At 36.0% G+C, this 12,315-nt stretch overlaps 2 protein-coding genes across 2 annotated transcripts; one reads left to right on the forward strand and one right to left on the reverse strand.

The window, feature by feature from the left end:
* The first annotated feature begins 2,881 nt into the window (after positions 1–2,881).
* Positions 2,882–3,355, forward strand: LOC113715012 (chaperone protein dnaJ 20, chloroplastic-like). Its single transcript, XM_027239161.1, has one exon. It carries the CDS (start codon positions 2,882–2,884, stop codon positions 3,353–3,355), a length of 474 nt encoding a protein of 157 aa, XP_027094962.1.
* Positions 3,356–3,785: 430 nt separating this feature from the next.
* Positions 3,786–10,796, reverse strand: LOC113713612 (uncharacterized). Its single transcript, XM_027237371.2, has 10 exons — positions 10,539–10,796; positions 10,145–10,446; positions 9,536–9,674; positions 8,596–8,717; positions 8,205–8,408; positions 7,636–7,695; positions 6,547–6,685; positions 5,749–5,867; positions 4,604–4,825; positions 3,786–4,099 (listed from the first exon to the last, which is right to left on the reverse strand). The coding sequence occupies exons 1-10, from the start codon at positions 10,714–10,716 to the stop codon at positions 3,905–3,907; spliced, it is 1,680 nt and encodes a 559-aa protein (XP_027093172.1). The 5' UTR covers positions 10,717–10,796; the 3' UTR covers positions 3,786–3,904.
* Between the last annotated feature and the right edge of the window lie 1,519 nt (positions 10,797–12,315).

Consider the following 12,315-nt stretch of genomic DNA (forward strand, 5'->3'; position numbering starts at 1 on the left):
TTACATTAAGAGAGAGAAGAAGAATAAAATGGTCCAAATATATGTGTTGAATGTCCGCTGATGCTCATCCACTTTAAATTGCATTCAAAAAAATAATTTTTAATTACTCATTGTATAAATGGAACCCAAGGTTGGGACAGTTACCAACTTAATAGTCTCGAAATGATTTTGTCCAATTTAATAAAGGGGAAACGAGCTTTACATTATGCAAGCAATAATTGGTCAAGATTACATAGCAAAGAAAATAACAACTTGGCGGTCCTCAAACGAGGAAATTTAGATTAAATTTCCTATCAATTTTTTTGCTCTTTATCTTGAAGAGCGAGTTATTAAAAATCTCGTACACCAGATACAATACAAACAATTTATGGATTGCACATAAAAAAGAATGATTAAATAACATTCATTTCTTCTTCCGTTGTTTCTTTTCTTTCTCTTTCTTTTCTTTTTCCTTCTTCTTCTGCTCTTCCTTTTTCTTCTTCTCTTTCTCAGCTTTCCTTTTCTTTTCCTCCTCAGCTTGTTTCTTCTTCTCTTCCTTCCTTTTCTTCTCCTCTTTTTCCTTCCTCTCCGCCTCTTCTTTCTTTCTTTTTTCCTTTTCCTTTCTCTCAGCTTCTTCTCTTTTCTTCTTCTCCTTCTCCTTGGCTTTTCTCTCCTCTGCCTTCTTCTCCTTCTCTTTTTCCTTTTGTTTCTTTTTCTTCTTCATCTCCTCCAACTCTTCCTTTGTTTGCTGCTGCTTCAAGTTGAAACACATTTTGCCAGCTCCTTTTGGAATGAAATTTGCAGAACTCTACTTCTTTCCTATGATCAAAGAACACCCTAACAAATTGTTCTGCTCAAGCCCATCATCTCATGTTCTTTATACTATACAGTCTAGCTGCATGGGATTAGGCTGTCCCTAATCTGCTTTGTCTCATGGCTAATCCGCCAAATATTTTGCTGCCGTCCAATCCTTTTGATTCAGGCATTTGTCTTGTTGCATGTGCACTTTTATTGCAATGAACCGTCATTTTTATCAAACCAAGAATGTTTCCACGCCAATAAAGAAAAGTTGTCTAGCAAGTTCTTGTTTATTAATAACAATAACAAGAATCTATGTGCATTACACAATAAATAAACAGTACTACAAGAAGAAAACTGCAAATATTGGTTAAATGAGCAACACTTTCTATGCATCATCGTCACTACTGTTTGCACTCTATAAAGAAAGAATTATTTGCATCGATCTATGTGATTTGCCCAAGTCAGAATTCCTCTTATGCAATAAGAGCTCATACAAACTAGTTGTAAAGAAATTTTAACAGTTAAAAAGTTTATAATAGATCTATAGATAATTAAAATATCAGCTTCTCACATGAATTTGGATGACTAAGATGATACAAAAAAGAAAAAGAAAATACAACCTAGTAATGTGCTACATAGTTAAAAGTGTTAGTTATTTGATTTCCTTCTTTCAATCTTCAACGCGTAATGAAGCTAGGATTTAAGATCCACCGTCCACAGCTAAGGTTCATTGAAGATTCCTTTATGACTGGAAAATCAGTATTGCTTGGTTCTTGTAAAATAAGTTTTAGAATGTGAATCTGGAACACAGTCATTTCCCCTTGTCAATCCATATTTAAGTTGTCTACTAACTTTTGTTATCGAGTATTCAAAACTCGTAAACGGCTGGATATGGCCAGCAAATTCGCATGAAGTGAGCATTTTGAAGTTTAATAATGCCTATGATTGGCGCTTCAAATCCTCTGTCTTGAGATCACTTTCTGTCCCATCTGTCTCGTGTTAATTTCTTATCACAGGCACACACATATGATCATGTTTTAGGTCCTAGCCACCCAGAATGAAAAATGCTACTACATCTTTTAGTGAGAATTGAACACTCAATTTATGAGAAGAAATAAGTATCTTTTACTATTGAATTATGCACGAAGGGACAATGCTTCTTCAGGCTATAATTTTGTTAAAATCCATTTTTATTGATTGTCCTTTGTGTTTGAAAATCATGAATTATAAAACAAAAAATTCAACAAATTATTAAAAGAAAAAAAAACCTATGTACGATGGTTCCATAATTTTCCTGAGACACGACACCGTGAATATAACCAGAAAGAAGGACGAAACACAATGCAAAAGTTGACCAGACCATCTCAAACAATTTAAATACAAATTGTAGTATTGAAGCTCTCTCTTTGGGATAATATGTTAAACACCAGGAACAAATTAACCCATCAAGGTATTGCAAGTATGTAATTGGACTTTCTTATTACTATACAAAAAAAAATGCAAAATCTTTGGAGAGAAGGGAATATCTTCAAAAGGGAGGGGTTTTGAGGCTATAAAATAATTATATATATATGTGTGTGTTTGTCAGTTTTGAGACAAAGTATCTGACAGGCATCTATAGTAGACATCAGGGTCCAAGACACCCATTACGGTTAATATAACAGTCTTCAAGAACATAAACAAGTGCTACATCAATAATCATTTATGACTTGGAGACAAAATATGCATGTCGAGTTTAGTTTGGACTGCATGGACCGATGGTTAATTCAACATCATTAATTTGGCTATCTAATTCTCAGTACGGCAATTCCGCGTAAAACTCAACAGACAATTTGATTTTGACAACATTCATTTATAAGTGTTTGGCTTTATTGCAACTGATCCTTATGACCAAGAAAGAAGACAGAAATTGCTGAGTTTTTGGCTTTATTGTTACTTATCTCTATATACACCAATTCATGTTACATTATTATCGAAGCAGTGAGTTTTATTATGTTATTCCTTGACCAAGTTCTTTCAAGTTTTATCTACTTCTACTAGTATATATACATGGGAAAAAAAAACCCTCTCAGAGCCGGCTAGCAGCTAGTCTCATTGCTACATGGATGCTTGCCTGAGCTCAACATTAAAGAGAGGGAGCGGCATCATGATGAGCTATTCTGTACATCAGAATTTTAACGTTGTTTCATGCAGAGCTACCATACAATGTGGACAGAAAAGGGCTATAAACTGTCATGAAGTTCTGTCTAGTAGTGGAAGTGTGAGTGAGATAAAGAAGGCATACAGGAAAATGGCACTTCAGTATCATCCTGATGTTTGTCATTCTTCCGTGAAGGAAGAATCCACCAAGATGTTTGTGGAGTTGCAGGAGGTTTATAGGAGTTTGATGGATGGAGCTTTGGAAAATGATTGCAGCTTTGGGGTAGGCTTGGAAGAGAGGCAATGCCCAGAAAGGCATCCAAGAAGCAAGTGGGAAAGCCAACTCATTGAATTGAGCAAACAATCTCAAATGCGAAGACTCCAGAAAGATGGAAGTTGGGGATGCAGAATGAGGGCTCGATTTATCCATCCGTGAACTTGTGATATACTGTAGCATTCTTCTCCATACTTCCATCATCTTTTTACTATAAATTTTTTTTTGTTCCTTCCCCAAGTCCATAAGATAGTTTTGCAGGGGTAGAAAAGCTATATTGGATTGAATTCTTTAATTCTTTTACCTTCATTCTTTTGTTTTACTTTTCATGAACCTTTGCATGTAAAATATGTGCTAGTGCCTTGGGTTGTAAGGTATTGGAAGATTGCCGGTTCTTAGACCCTTTACAATCCTTAGATATTTGTAATAGAAAAGGACGTACGAAACTCAAAGGCTCGAGTCTTGGCATGCTTTTCAATGACAAAGTCTTGAAAGGAAAAAAAGAATTGTGCTGTTGCGCTGTAGTTTTTGGCTAATCAGTGTCATTTTTCTGGTGATGGAATAATTCAACAAACTGAATACGCAGTAAAAATAAAAAATGTAACCTAGTGTTTTTTTTTTAATTATCATCGCAAAGTTTATATCGAAAGCTTCAAGAAATGCAAACGTTTGAAGAGACAAATCTGTCGTTTTAACTTTTGACTAAAGTAACTATTTACCAATGCAGAATTTTCCAAATATGTTAGACAAAACTTCTTCGGAAATATCTTCACCGCTTATCTGCCCAAGGGCCAAAGCAGCTTCCCTCAAATCGATTGTCCAAAAGTCTAGCGGAATTTCCTCCTCTATTGACGACTTTAATCTAACAAGAGCATCCCTCGTCCGAACAAGCTGCTCACATTGTCTCTGACAATCAGTAACATTTTGAAAATCAGAACAAAACATTTAAGGGATACAAATTAGAAAAGTTATGACACTGTAAAATGTAAATCCATATTGGAAGTACACAAGTCAGTGTAACCAAAGGAAACAAAGTACATAACTCAGTGTCCAGACATCCAAGGGGGGTCTCAAACCATTCAGAAGCCAAACTCGAATCTTTAGCACTAAATTGCATAACATGCCCAGACATACAAGAAGGTGAATATTCTAAGATAAAAACAGGTTATTGAATTATATCATGCGTAGTCGGATCCCTAGAAGCTCGTGATGGAAAGCAATGGAAGGCTTCTCTTTCCACGCTGGACTAACAAATATAGCTCAAATACAAATAATAGGTCATTGTGAAACCAACATCCAGAGACTTTGGAAGAGACAATTAAGATGGCAATAAGTCAAAGTTTCCCAGAGCAGATGAAAGACAGGAAAGTAGAAATGATTTCACATGCAAAGAAAGTTACAGGAACTAACCTGGTTCACGGCCCATCTGCAACCTCCTGCAGGAATTGTGTTAAGACCAACAATCTCTAGAATGGCAGCCTCCAGATCAGTAATCCCTTGTCCAGTGACAGCACATGTAAAAATAAGTTTATTGAAAAAGGTAGCTGTAGTGTCCCATTTGTAGGAGGTAGTTGGGGCACAATCAATTTTATTAATAACAAGGATTATTGGAGAGGTAGATCCTGATGCACCCTGGAATTAAACAACAAACGATGAGAATCAGAGGTTTAATCTCAGAAGAAGAAATCTCAGCATTAGTTGCTGTTGGCTTACCCATATGGGATCTCATAAATACTATTGCCAACTAAATTGTTGATTAATCATTACAGCTATATTTTCTGTACAGACTATTCTGGCAACCTAAACAATCTAGGATAGCACCGTGACAGAAGGCCAGAAACACCATTTCTGCGCAATCATTTCGGAAGCTACCCTAGCATGGTTTGTTAGCGAGAAGTGCATATAGGGCACAGCACTAAGACCCCTGCAGCTGAGCAAAGGCAGAATCGTAGGCATGCACCTGAGCACAGTGGTTCTGGTTTAAGTATTGAATGCCAAACTAAATTTTGACAGCCATGGATTAACGAATAATACATATACCTAAATCAGAGCTTCATGATAACAAATTTAAAACTACTTATCATGCAAGCCAAGCAAGTAGCAAGCATTCTATGTGAAAGGTTACCAAATTCCAAATCTTGACATGCAACTCATCATTCAGATGCATACTCAAGAGAAGCAAAAACGTGACAATAAACTGGAACTGATTTGTGATAGTTTGAAAAACAAGTATTCCACTAACTGAGCATCTCAGCGGTGGGATTAAATAAGGGGACCAGCTCTTCTCCTCTCGAAGTACCTACCAGCAAGAATCCACTCATGCCAGTCTAAGGTTGCAACAAGAACTGAAGATAATTCCTATTTTCCATAATAATCAGCTTAACGGAGATATTTATCATTTCATAGCAGTGCAAATGCATAAAACACACATCCACAGTATTATGATATCAATTTCCAGGGAGCACAATTTGGCCAGAAATTTTCACAATATGAAGAAATAAAAAGGTCTCTCCAAGTCTCATGTGCAATTCAAGGCAGTATGAAGAAAATAATACCTTGTTACTTTGAATCCTTTCAAGAAGTACGGTGTCCTCCATAGTCCACCCATCGGCTGCACTTACGGTCATGATAATAACATCAGCACTTGTAGCAACTGCTTCTGATCTTTCCACACCTGTTACATAGTCAAATTCAAGAATGACAAAATCAGCATTTCCAACTTAAAATAAAAATTATTTTCTGGTTTGAAAAATTAAGAAGCATATGGGCACTTGATATGGCTAAAGGTCTTCACACACAAGGAACAAAATAAGTGAATCAAATGCAGGTTGCAATCTTGTTTTAGCATAGCTTCTTTGAGTAAAAACATCGGTTTACGCTTTGACTTGGTATTCTCTTGCTGGTTAAATAAAACAAGCCAATAGACAAGAACACTCAATTTGCCCAGGAATTCAATTTTCATCGGCTTTGACTAGTTCTTGTAACTCATACTTTGTTCTTAGATGACAGACAAGGGTCAAGTCAGCATGAAAAAACCAGCGATTTTTTACTTGTTTCACTATCTTTCTGACGAGCAAATGAAAAAAATGAAATCTTAAAAGTAAACAAGCATGTTTTTGAGTTTTAAAGAAATTGCACAAGAAAGATAAACTCAGAAGTCTAATCATTGCCATTCTGTCAAGTAATTTGACACAGAATTAAAACTATTCATAAGCAAATCTCCCAGTACTATGATAGAGAAGAACGACAGAAATCTAAGCCATGCTGAATAATCTAATGTACAAGTACAAAAGGAGATGCATTGGTGGCAACATTGACATTACAACTTAGCAAGGAAGATTATCTGGACTTACCAATTTTCTCCACTATGTCATCAGTTTCCCTGATACCTGCTGTATCAAGAAGCGTTACAGGAATTCCACGAACTGATATACTGGCTTCTACAACATCACGTGTTGTACCAGCTATGTCTGTAACAATAGCTCTCTCACTCTGCATGCTAAAAGGTAAACAAGATACACAATCAGCAGTTGACAGAGTATCACAACAAGATGCTAAAATGATCATGATTCACATACAGCAATGCAACTCACATCCTCTCCCCAGATCTACACAATATGGCATTCTTCTAACTATTTCAGATTTTTTGTCCCACAAAAGTCTCCAGCACTTCAAGATAAGCAGCTTAGAGCTCATAAGATGTCAGGGATTATAAGTCTTATACCAAGAAGCACTGACCGTTTTTGTCTTTTCTTTCTTAAATTAAGCCAATAGCTTGGGATGATATCATTTTAAGATATCTTGGCAATTATTAGTCAGCTAATAGTGGGAAAAATGTGTGATTCTATGCAAATGACAAATTATGCAGTTAAAAAAGTCTTGCCCTTAACTAGTAACTATCTCTCTCTTCTCCAAGTTTCCACGCATTTTTGTTCTTTCTTGTCATTCTCTTGGTCTTCTGATATCTCCATTCTTGGTTATTCCTTTCATTGACTCCTTAATTTTCTCACTAAAACTTCTCTCACTAAATAAGCATACAGCATCAATTCAACTTGGTCAAGAATTAGCTGCACTGAAATTCTTGCATGAGAATGCCACCTATGTAGCTTAGAAAGTTGATTCCCCCCCCCCCCCCCCCAACACCACAACCACAAAAAAAAAAAAGAAACAGAAAAGAAATAGAGTTGAAAGATAATGAAAAGAGATTTCTTAAGTTCATTGAAAAAAATTCTACATAAAATTTCACAGTGAAAACTTGAAAGCAATTACGCACAACTGAGTGATTTGTAATACATTTAAGGTACATGCGTCAAAGATGGCTTTCAGCCTTTGTGCATGGACACAAACAATTCCTTAAGTTAAATCATGCGGTAGTTATTTTTAAGAAGCACTTCAGTGATAAAACCAAAAGTTTGAAACAAATAAGAGAATTTCGAACATACTCTGCTCCAAGCATTAAGAAGGCTAGACTTTCCAACATTTGGTCGACCAATAATTGCTATCTGAAAGAAAATTTCCAGGAAAGAGCTTAACTTTCTGTTAAATAAAGTATGAAGATGTTATTCAAATTTAAATAGAAGCATTAAGAAAAGCCATGAGTTGAACGAGCAGATTGCATAAGTTCCCCACCTTAAAAAGGTTGAATTCCCAACAATTAAAAAGTCTATTTTCAAGTATGGATTAGGAATCTAAAGTCAAGTAGACAACTTTTATTCCATCATGCAAAAGCAGAACAGTAACAATTATAGATGATGGAACACAAGAACACATTTCTTCTATATTTCCCAAAAAAAAAGGAAAAAAAGGATTGATAACTGTAGGAAGGACAGGGAATTGCTTAGCAATCAAAAGGGTGGAAAAGAAAGAAAGATACAGAAATGGAAAAGATGTGTACCATGCATACAAAGGATGATAAGCTTTCACGTACATTTTAGTAAAAGAACTTTTTCTCCCCAGCTCTATTACTCAAACAAGAAAGGATTTGTTAAAAACCCCAAAATCCTTGCAATACCTGTAACCCAGATTGCAGAAGTTTATCATAATTGGCAGTTTCTAATGCATTCTCCACATCTTGCAACATCATGTGTATTTTGCTTGCAATAGATTTTAAGTCTAGGGGTGGCATCTCATCCTCAAAATCTAGACGAGCTTCAATTTCCGTAAGCAACTCAATGCAGTTCATTCTTAGTGTTCGGACCATCGCAGAGAAACCTCCCTGTCAGAGAGCAAGGATTTTATTTTCACAGAGAGCCTACTATTGGAGATAGCACATATGATGCATATAAGCTACAGCTAGCTTAAAAAATGGAAGAAGTATCTAAAATTGCGTGCCTGGTCAAAAAAGTATTTACTAACCAATAAAATATCAAATATCAATTAAACCAGAAATTAATGGAATTTACTTGTATTCCAGCCAGTGCAGAGTCTGCAGCTACCACCGATTTTGCTGAGATAAGTTTTTCCACATTTTCTGCTTGAGAGAGATCTAAGCGACCATTTAAAAAAGCTCGAAGTGTGAACTCTCCTGATAAAGTCAAGACAATAATTGCATCACCTTAGAGCACTGTCTCTATTTCACTTATAGATCAACAGCTTCTTTTAAAATGCACAAGGCACTTGAACATGTACTGATTTAAGCTAAATAGTTCAACTAGCACAATTATTACAGACGGGCTACAGAGTATATTGAGTTCCACGTCAGTGGAGATCCATACTTCCAGGGGAAAAAATCAATTTCAATAGCGCCAATTGATATGCTATTGAAGAACCAATGACATGACTTAGGAACCAATGAGATGCTACCCTTTAAAGAACCAAATGGATAACCTAAAACGTTTTAGAAGCTTGACTAAGAACTAATATTCATGGTCTCAAGGACCATACGATCCAGAGTAGACAATAGATCAACCCAAACACAGCTTCACTGCTGTTGACATCATAAGTATTGACATATAACTACTTCCTTGGACATCTACTCTAAGCACAGATTCAAATTCCTTCAAGAAAATATAAGTTTCAAGGCTTAAATTAGTGAAGTTAAACATCAACACCTACCAGTTAGTGAATTCAACTTGCCATCATTATATAAACTTCAATCAGACAAGTGCAACTTTGAGAAATAAAATGTGCCTAAATTGTTAAAGCCAGTTGCAACAGATAAGTTACATTTCAGAAAGTCTAGAAGAAGTCAAAAAGTACTTCAGGTGCCTGTAGTAAATAAATTCCACCTTAAAAGTTACAACCTAGAGCTTTAATTTGTAATCAGTCCATTTTAGCCCTATTTCTACAAGACTAATTCTACAGAAATAATTAACTCGAAAAATTCAGTGACAAGGAGCAAACCAGGTTCTGCAAGCTTTGCTCCAGCTTCTACACAAGCCCTCAATACACGGCGCAGACAAACTTCACTTCCATGACATTGGAGTTCAATCACATCTTCCCGAGTGTATGACTTTGGGGCCAGCATTGGAAGCACTAAAACCTACACCAAGTTACGAATGTCCATTTATGCATGAAAAAACATCACTTCCCATTAAGTAAAAGCACAGCCAACAAAATTTACATCACTAACACAAGCAATTTGCCCTAAGAATATAGCGACCATGGCTGAAAAACATAAAATCAGTCAAACATTTTTTTTTCCTTTTTATTCCACAACTAAACGAACAGCTGATATACAAATTCAAACTACCTAATTATACCACTTTTGATTTGATCAATACGCTATAATCCATATCCAGGAAACAAAATCATAGAAAGAGTGAATCTTCCAGAAAAGCAAACATAGAAATTTGCAGAAAATTTAAAAACAAAAACAAAAAATGACAGGAATGTTTCATGTTAATAGAAAAGGGAGCAACAATTGCTTCCCTACTCCACAAAAGACTACAATCACTATAAGAAATGCAGCAATCACATGGACATTAAAATCAAACAATTAGTAACTTGTACCTCGTCAATCACATTCCCTTGAAGATCCAAGACCTCACCATACTCCACGAAATGGCTCTTAGGCCTCCAAATTGAACTTCTCCATTTCCTTTTGGACTTTGGACGAAACAAACGCCCAACGACAGCCACAGAGGACGGCCCTGATAACCTGACAATCCCGACAGCGGCAGGAGGACCACCCAAGGAGGTAACAATGGCTGCTATGGTGGTTGAGTTCCCAAAATGCTGCTGCTGCTGTTCATAAGAGCCCACAACTCCATCTCCCACCAATCTCTCATCTTTATTCAAAACAAACGTGTGTTCTGCGACAAAAAGATCATAACTTCAGAACCCACATGAGAAATATGTAAAAAAAAAATATGAGTATAATTTGGGGGAGCTGGAGGGGCTTTACCTCTATGAGAGGCATGGAGGCAGGGGGAGGGAGTAGAGTAGGAAGAGAAGAAAAAAGACAACTTTTTGGAAAGTGGGATTGAGAGCTTGGGCAAGGAGGAGGAAGCAATAATCTTGCGGGTTGAGGAAGTTGGGTGCAAGCGTACGAGGAGATAACGCAGTGCTGGAAGTAGAGCCATCGGGGTGCTTCAGATTCTGCCTCGGTATGTTTTGTGCTGAAGAAAAGAGATGAGCAGTAGCTTCCGCTGAAGGCACACTTTTTTTTTTTTTGGGTAGGAGCTAAAGGCCTAATTTTGGTTTAACTTAATCGATTAATTATTTTGGCTCAAAATGGAGATTTAGAATTGATTACTTACCCTAAGCATTGCTTGAGTACTGGAGTATTTAATTGATCTCAGCTGCTTCCAGGTCCCTGAAATTTCCTTTGGGAATTTAACAAAAAAGAAAAAAAAAGTAGTCATTTGGGACCATTAAAATGATTTTTCTCAAGTTGAAAAACATTTTGCAGAAAAAATTACGAAGAAGTTCAATCATTACCATGCAACTTGTGCAACCGAAACTTTTCTTTTTTTATTATTATTTTTTGTTGGATCTTTCCTCCAACATTCATAACACAATTGACAAATATGTATTGAATAGTGCCTCAAAATAAATTCTTGTTATAGGGATGTACATCAATGTTATATTTTTATCACAAAATTATACAAGGTAATAGGTATAAATTTAATATGTTCAAAAGGTCATAAATTATATTAGATGTCGCACTATCAATTGTTTCTTTCCTTCCCATGAAAAAGATAACAAGAAGCAAACAAAAAAAATAAGAAGAATATATATTTTATTATTCCCCCATAAGATAGTATATACTATCAATTATATTTAGTCATCATTGGTCTCATAAAATTTTATTCTCAAAAAGAAAAGCACAATATTATATATGTGTGTGTGCGTGTGCGCAAGCGTGTTTCCTAAAAATAATATATTGATCCCAAAATTGAAGGTTTTTCTTTTTGGAATAAAAAAGTGAAGGGGTTGAATTAGACAATTGGATATGGTCCCAAGGAGCATGAGTAATTATTAACATAATTGTCATAAATACCACTTCCGAACCTTGTCCCCTTAAGAAGCTCTCCTACCAAACCTCACTCTAAAAGTTGAACACGTATAACTATTTACGTAATCTCACTTCTCCTATCTAAAGTCATTTTAACATAAATCCTGATGTATTTGTGTATGTCGTGTCCATCGCATAATATTTGCCTACATATCATATACAGATAGCTATGTTCAGTATTGAGAAATGCACGTAGTTGGAATAAAACTCAGTAGCTTGTGATTTAATGACTAACTTTCATGCACTTGTTGGTGGCATTGAAAAGACACAGTTAGGATCAAGTAAAACATTAAGTAGAATCCTAGAATCATGGGCACTGCCCTCCCACCCTACCCTAACATAAATGAATTTTCATATTACGATCACACACGGTTAGAATATTTTGTGATAGGCCACCATGCCTGCTCCGATAACGTTTCCTTTCGTTAGCTCTATACCAAACAGATACGTGTGTTATGTCAATAGGTCCAACGCATTCCTGATAACATGGGCTAGTGTTACGTATTTAATAGGTTCACATAATGACTAACTGAACATTTAGGCCTTAACCTTAAACTATGGTTCGAACATAGCACTGTTTTGTATTTTCGGATGAGTTGTATGATAATCTATTGGCCTGACAAAGTCGAGTCTCAACTAAACGAGAGATGCAAGTCAACGTTGT

This window comes from Coffea arabica, chromosome 10c (assembly GCF_036785885.1).
Source record: "Coffea arabica cultivar ET-39 chromosome 10c, Coffea Arabica ET-39 HiFi, whole genome shotgun sequence".
In the NCBI taxonomy this organism is placed as follows: domain Eukaryota; kingdom Viridiplantae; phylum Streptophyta; class Magnoliopsida; order Gentianales; family Rubiaceae; genus Coffea; species Coffea arabica.